The 19,363-nt window shown below is 37.8% G+C and overlaps 1 protein-coding gene across 4 annotated transcripts in view; it reads right to left on the bottom strand.

Annotated features, from left to right (window-relative positions):
• Positions 1-19,363, bottom strand: part of CPEB4 (cytoplasmic polyadenylation element binding protein 4) — a 64,323-nt gene that overhangs the window by 28,319 nt on the left and 16,641 nt on the right. For all 4 annotated transcript variants that reach the window (XM_030829899.2, XM_030829900.2, XM_060296617.1 and 1 more), the window contains exon 2: positions 16,095-16,176. In XM_030829899.2, coding sequence (XP_030685759.1) covers positions 16,095-16,176 — 82 coding nt within the window. The remainder of the gene's footprint in view (positions 1-16,094; positions 16,177-19,363) is intronic.

Raw genomic sequence — 19,363 nt, 5'->3', positions numbered from 1 at the left:
AGAATCAGTGGCAAAATTCACAGTTTAACTCTCAAAGTGATACTTGTTTTTATTTTTTGACCTGTTCTCATGAGTCCTGTCAGGCTGGAATTAGTTCTGGCCTCTGAGTAGTAAAGATACCTGTAATATTTTGTTAAACCAGCAGCAATGCCTTCTACTTCAATTTTAAAATATTAGCAGTGACATTAAGAAACCTTTGAAAAAAACTTTCATAATGCTTCCCTATCCTACCTGCCCTTTCCTTCTATAAATTTCTTCTGTAATTAAAATATCTAGAGTCATCCACTCATGACATCTATTATGGAGAATATATATCACTTCCTTTCTGGAAATTCTCTGAAAGCTCCCATTATAAGTGCCATGGGACAAGTGCCTTGTCTTCTACAAGCCTTTCACCTTCTCCCTGTACCCCTTTTATTTCTGCTCTAATATTCTCTCTGCTCTACGGATGCTAATTTTCACCGGCATTTTTGCATTTTCTATTCCATGGCTAGATTACTGACAATCCCCTCCCTCCCTCTGAGACAGTGGCCCTCTTTCTTTGTTTCCAATGGAGGATATTTTCAAATCTTTTTTTGTTTGCTTGTTTGTTTTTCAAATTTTTTTCCAGGGCGCCTTTCCCAAAAAGGAAACCCCTTGTTATATTAACTCACCAGATTTTATTTCTATCTATATTGCAACAGCCAACCTTCTCACGTAATCATTTCAGCTACTGGCTAACTTTCTTATCTCTTTTAAGTAATAGCCCCCTTTAGGAACTAGAGCTTTTTTTTTTTTTCCCCTGATAGAACACAGCTTGTGGGATTTCAGTTCCCCAACCAGGGACTGAAGTTGGGCCACGGCAGTGAAAGCCCAGAATCCTAACCACTAGGCCACCAGGGAACTCCCAAGAGCTTTTTTTTTTTTTTAAAACGTAGGTACCTCGAGTTTCCTGTTTGGGCACTAGGTAAGCATTTAATTAGTTCATTCCACTGAACTTAAAACACCAGCACTTCACAAATGAATAAAGTGAAGTAAAATAAAAATCCCTGCGATATCTAAATATGAATATAACCCAGTGTTGGTGGGTTTTGTTTCATTGGTTTCTTTGATAACTCATCTATCTATAAACATACCTCAGGTTTGGGCACATCTAGAATTGAATTCCTCAAGGGAGAAGGAAGGCATTAGGATTTCAGGCAAGTAAACCTATTTAGTGGATAAAATTCAATCTTTGGAGGCTCTTGGTATTGATTGTGTTATAAATGCAAAGAAATACTGCCAGCTCAGCAGTCCTAACCTTAAGGGACGCAATTGACAGGAAAAGCAGTCATCTCTGGAGGCCAGCTGTGGCATTTGGAGCCAGAAGCCTGGCATACATCATGCAAAAGGCATAGACTATATTTGGTGACATGACTCAACCTAGCCAAATATAGGCAACTGATACAGTGTGACTCTGGGGAACTACACTACCAAATTCTACAGCCTAGAAAAGATTCAGACTCGAACTAGGCAATTGTATGCTAAGCATTTGCGAGTTGGAAAGAACCAATATTTATCAACCAGAATGACTAAGAATTGCTGGGGGGAGGAGGTGCTCAAAACAACAGTGTATATTATCATATTCTTTTAAGACACTAACTAAAGTAACTGAGTTAATGAGATGGAAGGAGAAAAGACTAGAAGGAAATACTCTAAAATGTTTCCATTACTTTCAAAATTAGGTAAAGTACCCTTGTTTTCTAAAATTTAACCCAGATACTATTGCTACCGATGATTCAGCAGTAAATGATACAATAAATGTTGCCATTTCAAACACACAAGCAACGAAAAATATCAAATGGTCTATAGCACTATTAGATTTCATGCTATGGCCTTCTCTTTTTCAGTCATGCCAGCATTGTTGGGGTCATGGTACAGGCCAAGGAATGATAACAGGGGATAACTCTGCAAGGTTGTCTAAAATATAGCCATGCAGTCCAAAGAAGTGACAAGAAGCATGAAATTCTGGGTTAGTATTTTTATTGACTCACAGTATAAAAACCTAGACACTCCAACAAAAAAGGAGAGGTTTTCAGTGGACATCGTTAAAAATTTCTCATAGGGAAAGGATAGGCATGGACTTAGGTCCATTTCTAAAACCGATTAAAAGGTTTATGCACATGACACAACACACACACACACACACACACACACATACATACATACACACATATACATTACTTGTTATTGTTTAACTAGAGATGCTTCTCCTGATTTTGCTCCTGCTAATTTTATTTAGCTCATATCTAAGTAAGCCAAAGCTATACTGCCATAAATAATTTTTTAAAGGAGGTGCTGTAACTGCCTTTCTCCATCTGCTGTTTTTACCAACACTGCCTGAGACTTGCAGCAAGATGGCGCTGTGGGGGCCTGGATGACGCAAGCAAGGTCCAAGAAATGTGGAATAAATTCAATTTCTGAATACCAGCTTTATACTCACACAAACGCAGAACACGTATCAATATGAACGAATAAAAATGTGCTCACTATGTTCTATCATTTAATGATACAAGGATAATCATTTTTAATAATTTCTTCCAATGACCTAAAAGTAACTCCCCAAATCATAATCAGTAACCTTATTCTACCCCCTGACCTATCTGTGATACAACCGACTTCCAGTAAAGACGTTTCCACTCAAAACTACAAAGGAGACACTGGCTTGGGCTGACATCAACTGGACGGAGAGTCTTGCCCCCTCCAAAAGAGCCATTTAAATTACACACAGTTTAGGCTACACAAAACCCCTCTCCAGGACAGATTTGACTTTCAGTTTAAAGACCGGGGCTTGTAAAAATACTTGACTTCTCTTGCCTACCTCTCTAGGTTCATCTGTCACAATGCCATTATCCTTCCCACATGAGGTACTCTGCACGTTCAGAACTACGAGCCCATTAACTTTTACTTCTGGGTCCCTCCCTCTGTCTGGAACGCCTTCCTTTCTCTCTGGCCCCAGTATTTCACCACTCAAGCCTCCGCCGTTCTGTCCAGGTAGCTTCTTTCTTAGGCCTCACATCCTATGGAAAGTCCCTGCCTCAAGCCACGGGCTCCCCGGTTCAGACAGCCTTGTGGGCTCCATAGAGCACGCTTTACACTTATTATACTATATATATATATACATTTTTTTTTTTTTTTTTGGCGGTACGCGGGCCTCTCACTGTTGTGGCCTCTCCCACTGCGGAGCACAGGCTCCAGACGCGCAGGCTCAGCGGCCATGGCTCACGGGCCCAGCTGCTCCGCGGCATGTGGGATCTTCCCGGACCGGGGCACGAACCCGTGTCCCCTGCATCGGCAGGCGGACTCTCAACCACTGCGCCACCAGGGAAGCCCTATACTATATTTAAATCACCTATCTCTAAGCTCTGTTCCTAGTCTAGGGCAACAAAATCTTTGAGGATAGATTTCACGTCTTGCATCCCAGAGCTTAGAGCAGGGAAAGGTACTCAATAAATAGCTGTTGAATAAGTGAATAAAACAAAGCTAGCAGCTGGTGGTCTCTCTGCCATGAAACACCCAGTGAAAAGTGCAGAGTTGGACCAATCCCATCTTGTGAGCTAGGTCAAATTACTCAGTTTCTCTGAAGTAAAACAGAGATATTTCTATTTACATGTGACAAATTCATGAGATAATTTTTGCAGAAAGCCCAGAAAATTCTCCCAGTATAGAGTATGTGCTCAATTAATATTAATTCCTTTTCTGTCACTAACTTATAAGCCAAAGATAACCAACAGTTTTCTACTTGTGAGAGAAAGAAAGGAAGGATTCCTCTTAGCCAAATAAGACCCAAACTGGAACCTTGGAGAAGGGAGTGGCTATCTGCGGGATTTTTGGCTTCAGAGAAATGAGAGTTTGCTAACGTTCTGAGTTACAAACAAGGATATCACTCTTCTCTGGGGGAGAGAAGAGAAAAAACCTAACTCTTTACTTTTATGATAGCCAAACAGGCAAAGTAGCAGAAATATTTTAGGAAATGTGAAAATTCAAAGGAACTTAAAAATATTCCTTTTAACAGAAGCCAAGGAGGATCTCTTCTGTACCAATAGCTCAGATCTAATTTTTCAATTGTGATCGGATAGCTGAAAACCAGAATGTATAGTGGCCAAAAGAAAAAAAAAAGAAAAGAACCTCTATCTTTAAGGTAATGGGATTTGTTTCTACAGATTGAGGAAGGGTTCGGAATAAAAGAAGGTTTCATAACAAAAGATGGTTTGCTTTGACTATAACTCAGGGCAGGTGCAAAGATGGAAGATCTAAAAGCATCTAAGAATTTCAGGCAGAAGGGAATGTCTAGAGAGTCACTAGCAAAGAGCTGACCCAATTAAGGAATTTGAAAGATTTCCTACTGCCAGTAAATCTAACAACAAACCAGCAAGCAGGAAGGCAGGCTATTTTTATCCCTGCCAGAGGCCTTCTGACTCTGGATGCTGCATTTAGAGGACAGAGCAACAAGATAACTTGCCTTAAGAGGATGTTATGATACCAGTGATTAATGGCAATATTTTAAGCTTTAAAAAATTAGGCATAGTTTTTATCCACAGTAAACCAGCCAAAGCCAGTTAAAAAAAAAAGAAAGATAATATAATGGAAAGAAAAGTGGAAAAACAGACCAATGGATAGTAGAAAAGCTGTAATAATCCAGAAACAAAGCTAAGGCAGTAAATTAAAATTCTACCTTGCAAAAAGGTTGATTAAAAGAAGCATGTGTTATAAGAGACATATTTTAAAAGAACCAGTGAATAAAAATAAATAATTGTAGAAGTGGCCAGAAGGTAAAGATGATGTTGAGCAATGGCTCTCTGTACTGACATGAAGAAGACCAAGACAAACTTAGGAAATCCCTAGGTACTATAAACTAAGTTACTTGCAAATGATTGAGAACTTTAGAGATGAAATAAGTCATTCTTAACACTGGTTACTTAAGTGCAAACCCCAAAAAGCCATCAGCAAAGTCAGTAGTTGGCTTTCTGCATACATATCATCAACCCTAATCACTTACTTAATATAAATTCTGATGACTTTATTGAACCTTCATGAAGAATGCACTTGGATTTCATGCCTAATCTGATTTCATCTTTTGTTGTCTCAAAAGGCCAGTTCTTATTTTCCTTTATCAATACTAAAGGCACTGAGTCTTCCTCGTATTAATTAGCCCTCAAAACTAAAAAACAGGCTGTTCAAAGATAACTGCGAATTATTTGGAGAATAAGTTGCATGAGGCCAAGAGTCTTAGTTTTTATTTCCTGATATATCCCAACAGCCTGAAACAGTGCTTGATATTTATTTGTTTTAAGAACAGCCTCCCACAGCTTCAGACTTTACATACATATCTAAAGTGGTTCTCAAAGTAGAGTGAGGCTGAGGTTGAGGAGGGAGAGAGTCTATCTGAATCACTTCCAGAACACATATGCTTAAGTCTCATGACAGACCTGGTGAATCAGAATCAGCGAAAAGAATAAGCCAGCTTGGAAAAGTTCCCTCAGTGATTCTATTTTGACCTCCACCCTCCAAGAGGCACCCTTCAATAAGAAATCAGCAGGTGTGAGATCTGAATCTTTTACAGAAGATTATGATAAAATACAGATTTTAAATTCTGTCCCCAGTCTCCTACAGAGAAATTGAGAAACCTGAATGCCTGCTCTCTGTCTAAAGTATACTAAGACAAACTTTTTTAATGTTTGTTTCCCTCACAAATGCTACACAATAAATACCTAAGCTACTGAACCAGAACTCAGAGGCTATGTGTTCCTATCTTGATTCTCTAGGCACCAGTTCGTCGAGTGACTTTACAAAAGCGGTTGTATCTCTCTGAGCTGCAGTTTCTGCAACCGTATATTGGAGATCGCAAAACTCACATGGAAGGTTATTATAAGGATTTAAATTAGAGATAATTCTCAGAAGTGGCAAAGAATAAAAGCCAGAGAAATGGTATCAGAAGTAACTGCCCTTTCACTTGAAACTGGTTGTTAACACTGTTTCCTATACAGAATGTCCAGGTCCACCTCAAAAAAGAAATATGTAGCTCAGCATCAAATGTGTCCTGTGGTCTACTACTACTCGGGACACGGAATACACTCAAATGTGTGTGGAGCTGGAATACAAGCAGAAGCTAAAATGTAAGGTACTTCCAAACCATGTGGTTGAAGAAAGCCATCTCCCCCTCCTAACAAGGGCTACCATGTTACTCCACTCCAGGGTGCACCCCTCCTGTCACAGGGCTCCCCCTGCCCCCTGGCACTGTGCCAGATGTAGCCTGACAAGTCCACACTCCTAGACATGCCTCAAAAGGCAATAAGATGGCTTCAGATGCCAGAGACAACATTCCAAAATGCTACTTGGTGGAGATGATAATCTAGGATAAGGTAAGCGACTCCTCCTCACTCCTCTTTGTCCTCGTCCCCACTATTTCCTCTATTAAATTCCTTTTTTTGTTATGTTCTTTTTTGGTAATGGGGGACATTCTAATGGTACGAGTTTAAAGCGGAACAATTAGAGAAGTTCTCTACAGCAGTGTTTCATAACCTTCCATGATTATTAAGACCTACTTCAATCAAAATATTTCAGAGGCTCCCCACCATAACACCTGAAGCCCTCAAGCCCCACGCCAGTGGATACTACAAGTAAAACAACCACAACAAAAACCCTTAATAATAAAAGGCTACTATGAATTCAGCAACACCTTTAAATATATTTTCATTGTATTACATCAGCATCCATGTGCTTTTGGAAGATAATCATGCAACACATACATGACAAATCTATCATCTAACTAGAATGCTTGGTTCTAATAGGTTCCTAGACCCCATCAAGTAATTCCCATGGCTGAAGAGGCCCGTGGTCCACAAATTGAGAACAGAAACATTATATCAAGCCAAGTTTAAACAACTGCTTCCTTGACATAGCATTTTTGGGCCTATCTCAAAAAGAAAAAATGCAGTCTAGAAACAAAGCCTTCACTCAACTGAATAAATTTGATTGATTTCTGGTTCTATCCCTTCTTACAAGCTACTCAATATTAAATGCTGCCACACCCCAACTCACATGAAATCCATGATACTTTCAGTCATTCAACTATAAAAACCTTCAACTTTGTCACTGAGAAATACCATGCCAGAGAGACTGCGTGGAATTGCTGATAGCAACTTAAAGATCACTAAATTCAATCCCTCCATTTCCTCCTGCAGGTAGAGAAACCAGGATCTAGAGGGAAGTGACTGACTTAAGCCATGTAACTGTTAATGGCAAAACCAGGTCTTAATACACTCCTAAATGCTTCTCTTTATTTTTAACAATTTGGTAAAGTCTATTATAAGCTAACAACTTCTGATCTTTTACAATAAAGAGATCAAGTGGCCAATTTAAATATCTCCATTTAATTAACCATGCCAGACATTTATTATTTGGAATACTATAGCCAGTAGAAGTTAGACTTTTTTTCTTTTCTAGATTCTTTATACTAATTAACACTAATTACTCATGGCTGCTCTTCAGAATGAAGATCTGCACTTTAGTGCTGGTTTCTCAAGAATTAAAAAAGGGTCCTCTAATTGGTTGATTCCTCCTTCTCTTCCCAATGCATAACAACTGGCATCAGCCCAGTTGGATTCCAAAGAGATTATGGAACTGCTCTCCCTTCGGAATTCCACTAATGTTCTTAATTGACTGGTTACCAGGTAATACCCAGAATAAAACAAAGCCTTGCTTTTAGAACAGAGTGTGCTAGTGTGGGACTGAATTCAGACTCGGTCTATCAGACAAGATAATGAAGCCCAGAGGCAGCCTAGCCATCTCCATATCTGATTTGAAAAGTAGTAACTAGTTTAAAACTAGCTAAAAGGTATTCCTTTTGCAAATTTTTACTGCTGAACTGCAACAAATGCATCAAGTTTTTTCTCTTTTCCCTCTTGTAACTTAGGTAATGAGGATAGTGGCAACATGAGGGGAAAAAACTAAGGAGTAGTGAATAAAGAAATTCACAAATCAGGTATACACAGCTGCTAAGTGAATCAACTGCCTACAATATTCAGGTAGAAATTCCATGCCTGTCAGGAAGAAATAATTTTGTGGCACAATTGTGCAACTATTCTGCTTCCTGTTGTTAAATTGAATGCAAAGAGAATCTTGCATATTTTTATGACAGCTATGAATCAGGTGGCATTGCTTCCACTCCCTTAAAGTCAGCAAATAACATATTCCAGGATTATATAACAGGATTAAAGAAAGTCTTAAGACCTTCACAGACAACTCACCATTGTATTTACTCCATAATCAAAAAGGCTTTCATTATGCAGATTATTAGCATATAGGGCTGTTCTAGTAGCTGTCAGGAAATGAAACAGCAAGTCACCTCTCTACAGAATTTTATAATATAGAAGGAAAAAACAGAAAAATAATAAGTGACACTATCAAAAGGTACAATATATTATTAATTTGGACATGGTGCATGAACAAAACGGATCTCTATAAATGTTCTGGACCTCCTTCTACTTTTTTACACGGTAGGGAGGTCCCTAATATTTGACACTGACAAACTGCTGACAAAATCTGAAAACCTTACTACTTGAATTTATTCAGATTTCATTTCTGAATGGAAAATATTTTTGTCTGTCCACATGGTAATATCTACACTTACTAAGCTGTACACAGTACTTAGTGTGAAAATGTACAAGATCACAGAAAAGCACTCACTAATGTGCTACCTGACTGCTGCTTGTTTTTTGATTTGGTATTTCTAAGTGTTAACTGTCACATATAGTTTATTCCTTTACCAATCCCTGCCCTGAATGTGAGTCTAACAAAATCAAGTTACAACAGCCATAAAGTACGTGAGCCTTAATACAGTTGTAAAGAAAAAAAAAAAAAGTTAATGAGTTAAAAGCACCTTTGAAAGAAATCGTTAGGCTCTTCAACCTTCTAATAACATAAAAAGTTTACTGTCATTTTCCCCTCTGCCCCCCTTTACCCTCATCTCTCACCCAGGTAAAAGCAGAGTTGCAACAATGTTTTAAGATACCTACTCAGTTTTCCTGGGCTCAAGACTCTCTGTGCTCAACGTTCAGGATTAAGATAAGGGACTGCTTGAGTAATTATGGGCCCCCATCACTGATGACATACGACAAATTCCCCCTTTGTGACAACAGCTCGTATGATTTTCGGAACAAATAAGAACAAGGGTCAATATTCTATCACAAACACATGGCGGGCAGAGAACAGAGGACCACTACTTTGTACTTACCAGTACATATTATATTAAAAATCGGGCAGATGAGGATCTGGCCAAGGCACAGGAGCATTTAGTATGAACCAAGTTGGTTTCACTTCAGAGCCTAGAGTAAGGAAGACTTCAATCCAAGGCTACGAGCACATCCGTGTTCACAAACAACACATTTTGTCCTCCCAGGCATTGCCCTTTCCCCTCCTCCCCTTGAAAAATTTAAAACAAAATAAAACAAAACAAAAAACAACAGCAATCCTCAACGTGGAAAAGTATAGTCACACAGTTTGAAACCGACACCTCTGTAAACTCTGCCTGCACTGTGCTGTGAGGAATCAGAAAAATCCTGACCAACAGTAAACCAAAAAGGAGACAGTGGGTCCGAATTACGAATACACCCTGCACCAGTAATACACAGAAAATCATGCCCCAGCACTTTGCCCCCTTCTTCCTCACAAAGGAAGTTACCTCAACACAGAAGCCCAGGTCCCATCCTACGGCACAACTAAGTCAAGCAAAAGAGAAAGAATGTTTAGGATGTTCCATTTCAGCAGTCAGGAAAGGGAGAGTGGGGAAGGAGAGGAAACCACCTCACTTCTAATAGCCACACGCGAAGTTCAACTGTAGCCACGTTTATGAACTGTATTCTTTGCTGTGTGCCTTACTCCATTACTCATGAAGCTTCTAGGCGTAAGGCAATTTTCTGCTCCCCAGAGACTGCAGCCACTCCCCTGCTATGCTGCTTTGAATTACTTGGTATCACCCAAGCAGAGCAAGAAAGAACCAGCCGAGTTCAGGAAGGCTCCAGCCAGGTTTGCAGGGCTGCTGCCTGGAAGACTCTGAATCTTCAACACTTGTAATATTTAAAGATCCCCCAATTCACCAGAAGACATTTGATACCACATAATGGTAATTTGTTAAGAAGGAGAAATTTGATTATGAATCCAAGTAAAATTTAGCCGTTTTGCTTTATCCGTGTCTTCTTTATGGTACTTTGTATCATGGCCCATTAAATATCCCTTGAAGAAAAACGTCCATCTAATCCTTTAAAGAGGTGACTGGGGAGTGGGGTGCAGAGCAGTGCATAGTTGTCTCTCCTCAAATTGCCACAGGCAAACTGATTTAAATAGGAAAAGGTTAAATACTGTAAGAGATTACATCTCCCCACAACTATTTCAAATAAATCATTTAAATAATATTACAGCAACAGAACTTATTCGGTAAAAGTCCCTTTCATTTTTTAGAACTGTATTTACTCTGAAACTCAGATTTATAACTGAATGATATTAAATTTAGTCCTATTGTCAGCAATTCTCATGGAAGGTTTCCAGAGCTATCTCAGTGTACACAAAGTCAGTATACAATATCTGTTCAAAACATCTGTATCGGTATACAACATCTGTTCTTGAAAATACCGAGCTAAGTGACTGCAATTTGGAGTATAGGAATATTAAAACAATTGTGGATCGAAGGAAAATTTAAGGTTTTCTGGTTATTATTTATGATATCTTTTTAAAGCAGCACTAACTTTATTCCTTCCCCTACTGTAAAGATATAGAATTTAAATAATTATCCCAACAGTCACTCTCTCCCACAGTGACATAAAAAATCTTATAGAAAATTAACAAAACTGGCTTTGTATACTAAACTTTCAACTGAGTTTCATGATTTTCTTCTAGAGATTATTATAAATGGTTCTGCTTAGCAGCAAAGAAAAGAGGCACAGATGGAATCATCACTTGCCCACTCGTTGAAGCATTTGTTTCAAACAAATTCACAGCCATGAAAAATAGTTTGGAGAGGGCCCCTAATTTAATGTGTAGATAAGGAAAAAAAAAAATCTCAGAAGTATTTTAAAATGCAAGGTCACAGTACCTTCAGCAGTCTGGAATTAAATGCATAGCATTTTTGGAGTAGGTCCAGCTCTTAAAATAAGTTCTTATTAAATTAATGCATGAGGCAAGTGAGGCAGTAAGGTCTAACACACTCCCACTACTTACTTGACTGACATATGCAATAGGTTTCTCGGGCACAACGGGAATATGTAAAAGACTGGCACTTTAAACAACTTGCATTTCTGAATGCAATCATCATTGCCCACATGCAAATTAAGTATTTAAAATGCCTGAAACTCAGAGGGACTGGGGTAGATATGCTGAGCTTCCCCTTCCAAAAACTGGAAGCAAGATACTTCCTATAACAATATGAAGAGTGGAAGACTCTAATTTCACAGTATTCTGAAGAAAAATAAAATGATATTCTGATTCATAATTTAGTTAATTAATATCTGAAGAACAACTATATAATGTTTTGACAATTTACAGATTGCCTTTGTTCTCTCAATAATTTTGCTGTCTCATTTGGCTTTCTAGTGAAATGAAGCAAACTGGATATTAAATTGTTTTCGTATATATGATTTAAAACACTCAACCACTACTATGAAACTCTGAATTGTTCTACTCTGACATCTGATAATTTTCAAATACTCGTTTTTGTCTCTTTATTCCAGTGCTGTCTCCCTCTGCTTCCATTCCATGAACTACTGCTTCTTGGTTTATACGTATATTCCTTTATTCCCTTCACATACAGGAAAGAAAATTTTAAAAGTCTCCTTAATTTTTAGAGGTTTCTCCTACTGTACACTGAATGTAATACCACTTCATGAATCTTTATTTCACTGTGTCCAAACTATGCTTCATAAGGGCTGAAAACAGATGCACTCGCACGTGTTTTTAATCGATTTCATGCTGCTCCATTTCTAAACAATAAGTAGCAATTTCACAGGCAGGAAAAAACATAAATAACAGTAAGATACAATACCTCCCAAATAATCATCTCAGCATCTACAATAGTAAAAGATTTTCCTGTCCAGGTGAAGAAAATACTTGATAAGCCTAATAATTATAGTAGCAATGCACAAGCTGCCATCTCAGAGATCAAAATTCAAAAATTAGTCTACAGAGCAGGCTCTTAGCTTGTAAGACTGGGTGTGCAGTGAGGAAAATGAAATCGTTCTCTGGGGAAGAAGTGCTACAGACTGTCACTTGTGTTGGTTATGGAGAAGGCAGTACATAATTTTGTGGATAAAAATACTACATACAGACATGCCAGCTGATCAGTGAAAGGACATGGAGATAAGGCAGAGGGAGGACCCTTTTCTTCTCCAAGAGGTAAACCTCTGTACATGGAGAAAATGACAGTAGCCTTAAAATTCTTAGAAAAACTATTTTTAAATGAACTGTAAAAATATATATATATAAATTATGAAATGAAGGCTAGCTATTTGTTTGCACATTTCTTTAAAAAAAAAAAAGGTTGCTAAACAAGCCAACTGGAATCAACAGCATATTCATAAAAGATAAACTCAAAAATTATATTTGAAAGTTCCTAGGCATATTAACATCTTGTCTGTTGATGGCAAAAATAAAATAAAATTTTAAACCCACTTCATTAAGGGAGATTTTTTTCTTTTTTCCCAAAAGGAAAAGGCAAATTCAATTTGGGGTTTCTTTTTTTTAATTTAAATAAATAATACAGCCTTAACGACTTCATTCAATTGACAGGTCTTGTATCAATTTTAGGCTTCATTATTTAAACACATACACACAAATGACGTATCTATGAGGAATTGCAAATGAAAATAAAAATAAATGAAAAACAACAACAACAATAAATAAATAAATAAATGAAGTCATTCATAATATATTTTATGGTTATTTTTAAGATAAAACTAACCCAAATATAAAACCTGCCTCCATATGATAGTTTTTTAAAAACAATTTTCAAATTAATTTTTTGAAAGGCATATTATTCTATACTAGTCTCATAGAAATAATTGCCCATTTTCTGTTTTATCTGTTTCTAAGGAAGCAGAGCTCATGAAGAGGCTATTTATTCATTTTCAAAATGGACAGGCAGTTTTATATACTTACTTTAAAAGGACAATGTGTTAGATTTTTTAAAGATATTCAGCTTTTATTATCACCTTTAAACAAAATTTCACAATAGAACCACTGTTAAAATCAAACACAGTTTTCCTAAAATAGCTATCTAAATCAGAGGCGAGTTTGACAAGAAATAAAGTATTCCCCTGAGCAAAACTGCATTGCGATAGACTACAATGGTATAAAGTTCATCATCTTGGTTTAAAAAAAAAAAAAAATCAAACATAACTGCAGTCTGGCATTTTAGGACCATGAACTCATCTGTGAATTCCTTACTTCTCTTAGAAGGAAAAAATACACAAAGTTCATTTAATATGCTTAAGTCTCCTTGGCACTCATATTGAAACCGGTTTTCTCATTTGATAAGCATGAAAACAGACTTAATAGATGTTTAGTAATACTCGATACCATTTATTGAGTGTCTTCTCAATGAACTGGCAGTATGCTGCATTTTATAGACACATGATATCATTTAATCCTCATAACTACCACAAGACTATAGTGGCAGAATGGCAATTTATTTTTTTATTTTTTTTTTATGGTACGCAGGCCTCTCACTGTTGTGGCCTTTCCTGTTGCGGAGCACAGGCTCCGGTCGCGCAGGCTCAGCGGCCATGGCTCACGGGCACGTGGGATCCTCCCGGATCGGGGCACGAACCCGCGTCCCCTGCATCGGCAGGCAGACTCTCAACCACTGCGCCACCAGGGGAGCCCCAGAATGGCAATTCAAATCCAGGTCTATGTGACTGCAAGACCCATGGTCTTTCCATCATGCCACACTTCCTCTTTTATGTCATAATTTCACAAAACATTTGTGTTCCCACGTTAGGTCAATCAGTTAATTTTTTCTGTCACCAGACTTAACTTTTAATTATCTCTACAGAATCAGCCTAAAGAAACCTAATTTAGGTAAAAAGTGGTAAGAATAAATTTAAAAGGGAATATAGAATAAAGGCAGAAGTTTACACAATGAGCCACTTAGCAAACTAGAAGAAAAAATAAACCTGAGGTGTCCTCACTGTATCCGATAAACCAAGGAAATGTTGTTAATCCTATTAGAATAATGTGTGCAAACTCTTACATAAATACTAGTTAGAAGCTTACTTCTTAGAAGCATCACATAATAAAGTGTTTATACTGCTGCCATTTGTAAACTGTTTTCTCTGATAAAAGACATAGGTACTTATCATGAAAATGAGTTCTAATTATTATCCCTATTATCTAGTACATAAGAGAAGAGGCTCTCAAAAAAAAAAAAGTTGCTGAGGAAATCAATTAAGGAAAAAAAGTGTCCTTTAGAAACTTTTTCTGTACTTAACTTTTCATTCTGAAACAATCATAGATTCACATCAAGTTACAAAGAGTAGTACAGATAGATTCTGTGTACCCTTTTTCCAGTGTTCTCAACTGGGAACATCTTACATAACTATAGTACAAAACCAGGAAAGTGAGACTGTATAATTCACAGACTACTCAGATTTCTCCTTTAGCTACTTTATTTTAAAGTGTGCAGTTTTTCTGGTGCTAGACAGGGCCTTAGACTCTCCTAATTTTTCTGATGGGAAAACAAAGGTTCGAAGAGGCTGAAGGACTAGCCAAAGTCAGAATGCTAAGAAGTGACCAAAAAAAAAAAGCCAATTCTGAGAGACCTCTTTCCTCAGAAACAAAGTATGCAATCAGATTACAGGCCATCAGAATTCCCTGAGGAATTCAGTCAAGCCCTTCAAAATAATCCCACTTCAAAGTTAGTTCATCAGATGGACACATATTTTTTCACATATTATTTTTCATTTCTCCAGACCTCAAAAAAATTCCTCATAAAAAAATTTACTGTTATAGGTTTACTGCATCAGTAATATGATAAACCAAACTCAAAGGAAAACTAGGCCAAGCTGGTTACCACTTGAAGTCACAGGCTCTTTGCCACCTTTGATCCCAGCACAAAGCTGTGTTGGCACAAAGCAGCCTCAGAAACATTGGATGAATGAATGAATGAATGAATGAGCGAACGAACAAACAACTTGTGACAGGACCAAATATATCAAACAACCCAAATGTCTTTCAAAAATAAATAAACTCTTCAGTCTAGTAAAACGAGATTTTTTGCAGAAAAATATTTTATTTTGTGGGGTAGTTTTCACAAAATCAGAGCTAGAATGGCCCTTAGAGAACATCTAATCTGCTCATTCTCAACTCTGGCTACACATGAACATCACGTGAGACACTAAAAAGTATCATAAGCCCCACCCCACACTTGGGATGGGGTCCAGGCACCTGTATTTTTAAAGCTCCCCATTATTAAGTCCCTTACCATAAGAGTGGTTCTAAGTCCCCTATTAAAGATGAAGGAATTGAGGCCTAGTCAAACTGCAATATCTTATTCAGGGTAAAAGAATTGAGACCAGAATCCAAGTGGGAATAGCACTATTTTTTTTTTAACATAATACAGAAAAAGTATTTCAAGAACTACAAAGCTTCATTTTAACTTTGAAACTGTTGGCCATTTTAAAAAACATGAAACTAAGCCAAAAAATCTATCAACATTTGAACTCTTCCTAGTGTATAGGCACTGTCATTGGTGAACAGACATAAAGGTTTTGCGGCACTTAGCAGGTTTTGCCTGAGAGATTAAAAAAAAAAATTAGGAGTATGGTTCCCATCTTTCCAGTTAACTGCCCTCCCTTAGCAATTAGTAACTCTTGTAGGTAGTTCCCTTAATTGGTATTGTGAAGGGCTTACAGCGGATGTGCATAAAATGTTTGTTTATGAACAAAAAGAGGTACATGTATAAAATTGATGGAACTGACTGGATATAAAATATGAATCTATAATATTTGCCATATTGCTCATCATGTTACATAGATAATACACATTTTAAACTATTTACTAAAATCAAATAGTTACATTTGGAAAATTACCTTTAATCGAATCATTTTCAGCTCTCATTATGTCAATGAGTGAACTCTCCAGTGAGTGCATGTCAAAAGTCCTGGGACGATCCTGTAAACACAAACAGCCACAAACCACTTTTAAGACAGCATTTAATTATAAAAGAGGATAATAAGTTGTATTTGATGGGACACATCAAAAAGTGGCAATTTTCCTCCCTCTCTGTATAAGGCACATTATTACTACATTTTATTTTTAACACTTCCAAAACACCAAAACCACAAACGTTAGGTACCCAGGGCTCAGCAAAGATTGATTTGATTTCTAATAATAATTTCAATAAAAGCATAACTTTCATGAACAAAGCAAAAAGAAATTTTCATATGATTAAGAATATTAAATAAATGTAAAAATAGAATTCATAATCTTTCTCTGTCACTTAAGATTGCAGTCATGTGGCAAAGCTTCCCAAACTTGCTCCAGCAGTAATCTACTAAGGTGGCATCTACATGTGCTATTCAGAATAGCTATATTTACTTATAAGCCAAGATCTGAAAATAATCATCAAATGTCTGTAAGACCACTAAGTGGTCTTACAAAGTATTCTTGTGCAAGTATGTGCAAAGTATTCTTGATTTTTCTGCCATTAAAGGAAAGACAGGGTGTGGAGAACACTGCTGGTCTAAACCCCAGCTTAACGAAATGCACTTCATGAGTGGGTGAGGAATCTGAAAATATACAACCACCCCAACTGCTGGGGCATTCTTCAGGACAAAAAGTACTAGAGATAACTAAAATTAAAGTTTAGCTTGACAGTGAAAAGTAGATGAAAAAGTTTTCAAATTAAATACTGAAGGGGAAGAAGTAATACATGTTTCTGACCCACCTTAAGAATAAATAAACACATTAACACATATAAAGACCACAGCAAGGGTATTAAAGAAAAGGAGGTTTCCAAAGCCCTCTTTATTACATTTTCTCTCTCATTACTTTTTCTTTTTTTGGTGGTACGCGGGCCTCTCACTGTTGTGGCCTCTCCCATTGTGGAGCACAGGCTCCGGACGTGCAGGCTCAGCGGCCATGGCTCACGGGCCCAGCCGCTCCGTGGCATGTGGGATCTTCCCGGACCGGGGCATGAACCCGTGTCCCCTGCATCGGCAGGCGGACTCTCAAGCACTGCACCACCAGGGAAGCCCTCTCATTACTTTTTAACTCAAAGCTTTGGCTTTGTAAAAGGATTCGCCTCATTTTATCCCTTATTTTTTTTTTCCACACTTGTTGGGATCTCACTTTTCCACCTTCCAGCTTCTCTAGAACTTTAAGGTTGATAGGGCAAAAGTAGTCCTTTTGATCATCCTGACATTTCTCCTTTGTCCTTCCATAACACTACTCACCCTGTACTATTATTATCCTTCCATAAAATAGGGACCACCCCTCCTGACCCCACCCACCACACAGATATCCAGTAATATTCACTAAATTGTTTTAGGATACAAACTTTTTTTTTTTACTTCTGCAACCTGAGGGGTCCAAGGGCAGTTACACTGGGATATAATCCATATTTAAAGTAGACAGCATTACAGGTTTTTTCCCCCGGGGTGGTGGGGGATGAAGATGGGAGGGGAGCAGATGCCTTAACATGCTCTTCGGCTCCAAACTGGTATGGCTCTTCCAGAATATCTTTCCCACTTTTCCTCCTGATCCTTTCCTCATTGTCCTCATCTTCTCAATACGGTCCATAGAGAGGCAGGAGGACAGGTGGCCAGAATGAGAATTTCTAAGGTTAGTGTTCACAAAAAGGAAAAACTCTTCTGTTTTTATCCTTCCTCATCTCAAGCCCTGAATTAAATCAAAACTTTATTGCACATTCTTTCGGAAGCCAAGTGGATTTGAGGCATAACTGGAGAAACAAGTTAAGACAAAATTCCGCTATCTCTTCCTGCAGTAGCTGGATTTGTCCTCCCTCCAACAATCTATGCACCACACTCAAAATCAGGCCAGCCACTATCTCTTCTCCACAACAAAACCAGTCTTGGAGACACTAATGCTCAGTATCTGTTCCCTTGCCTATGTTCTCTGTCAGTTTCCCAAGGGTAGGAAGTATGTCTTACATCAAAAGTTCCCAATGTTTGTAACTCCCAAAGGGTGATGGGTGTGCCAAGATATCATCTCCTCAACCCACAGGACTGCCCAGAGGGCCTGATGTGGCAGGAACTCCCTGGCAGATGATTTCTATTTCTATATTATCATTTTCTATGCGTGCCATGATGTGAAACAGGTTGAGAAGCCTTGTTCCACATATCTGTATCACTGTGCCTCACACAGGGCCTGGTAGCTTAGAAAGCCTGCGTATGTTTCCTCAACTGAGGAATGAATGAATTCCTTCAAGTAATTTATTTTAAATGTTGGAAATATTTCTTTTCTCCTATTTCCTTATCTTGAGGTTTGTTTTTATACATCCCCTTTCCGGCTATAGAGTTGTAGGGGGTTTTCTGGGTCAAAATGTAATGGTGGTGGGGAGAGATGGAAGAGGAGACCTCAGCCTTTTTTTTTTTTAAATGCAACTAAAGTAGTAAGCAACCTGTGAACTTCCAGAACTTGCATTTTGCCAATCACTGAATGACAAAAGCACCCAAGAGAATCAGTCGATAAAGAATATTATACAGTGTTTTTGTTTGTTTTATGACAGCTGTTTCCATCCAGTAAGTAAAGAAGCCTCCTTTTCACCTATAATTTAGCGAAGCCACTTCATACCGCCCCCCCAGCCTATTGCCTAGAATATAAAGATTTTTGCTAAAATAACCACTGACTTCTAATTGGTACATTAAAACTAAAATCCTAAATGAATATTTAAATTTTCAGTAATGCTTTGTGGGATTAAAAAACAAACAAAAAGCCCTCTATCCTTTTTACACTTATACTAGCTTTCCTTTCATTCGTCACGGTTTAATACAAGGATGATAAATAAATACCAATATACAAACTCTGATCAACTGGTACTGACTCTCAGATGCAATGTGTTGAGAAGAATTTTCAGGCTCTGAATGGAATTAGAAGAAAACAGTGTCTCAACAGACACCTGTAAGTGCAAGATACAGACCCAATGGCACAAGCACCACATTTTTGCCAACCCTGGTCTAATATGTACTCCTCCCCACGATCCAACCTTATTCGCAATTACAATTATTATAAACTACTTTACATTTGTATAACACTTTGTTTCTTATGATGCTATGGTAATTCAGAGTTTCAAGCCACATATTTTGTCAAGTAAACATTCTGTTCTCAGAGAGGGTCC

This window comes from Globicephala melas, chromosome 3 (genome assembly GCF_963455315.2).
Source record: "Globicephala melas chromosome 3, mGloMel1.2, whole genome shotgun sequence".
NCBI classification, from domain to species: Eukaryota; Metazoa; Chordata; class Mammalia; order Artiodactyla; family Delphinidae; genus Globicephala; species Globicephala melas.
This window is presented reverse-complemented; position numbering and strand designations above follow the sequence as displayed.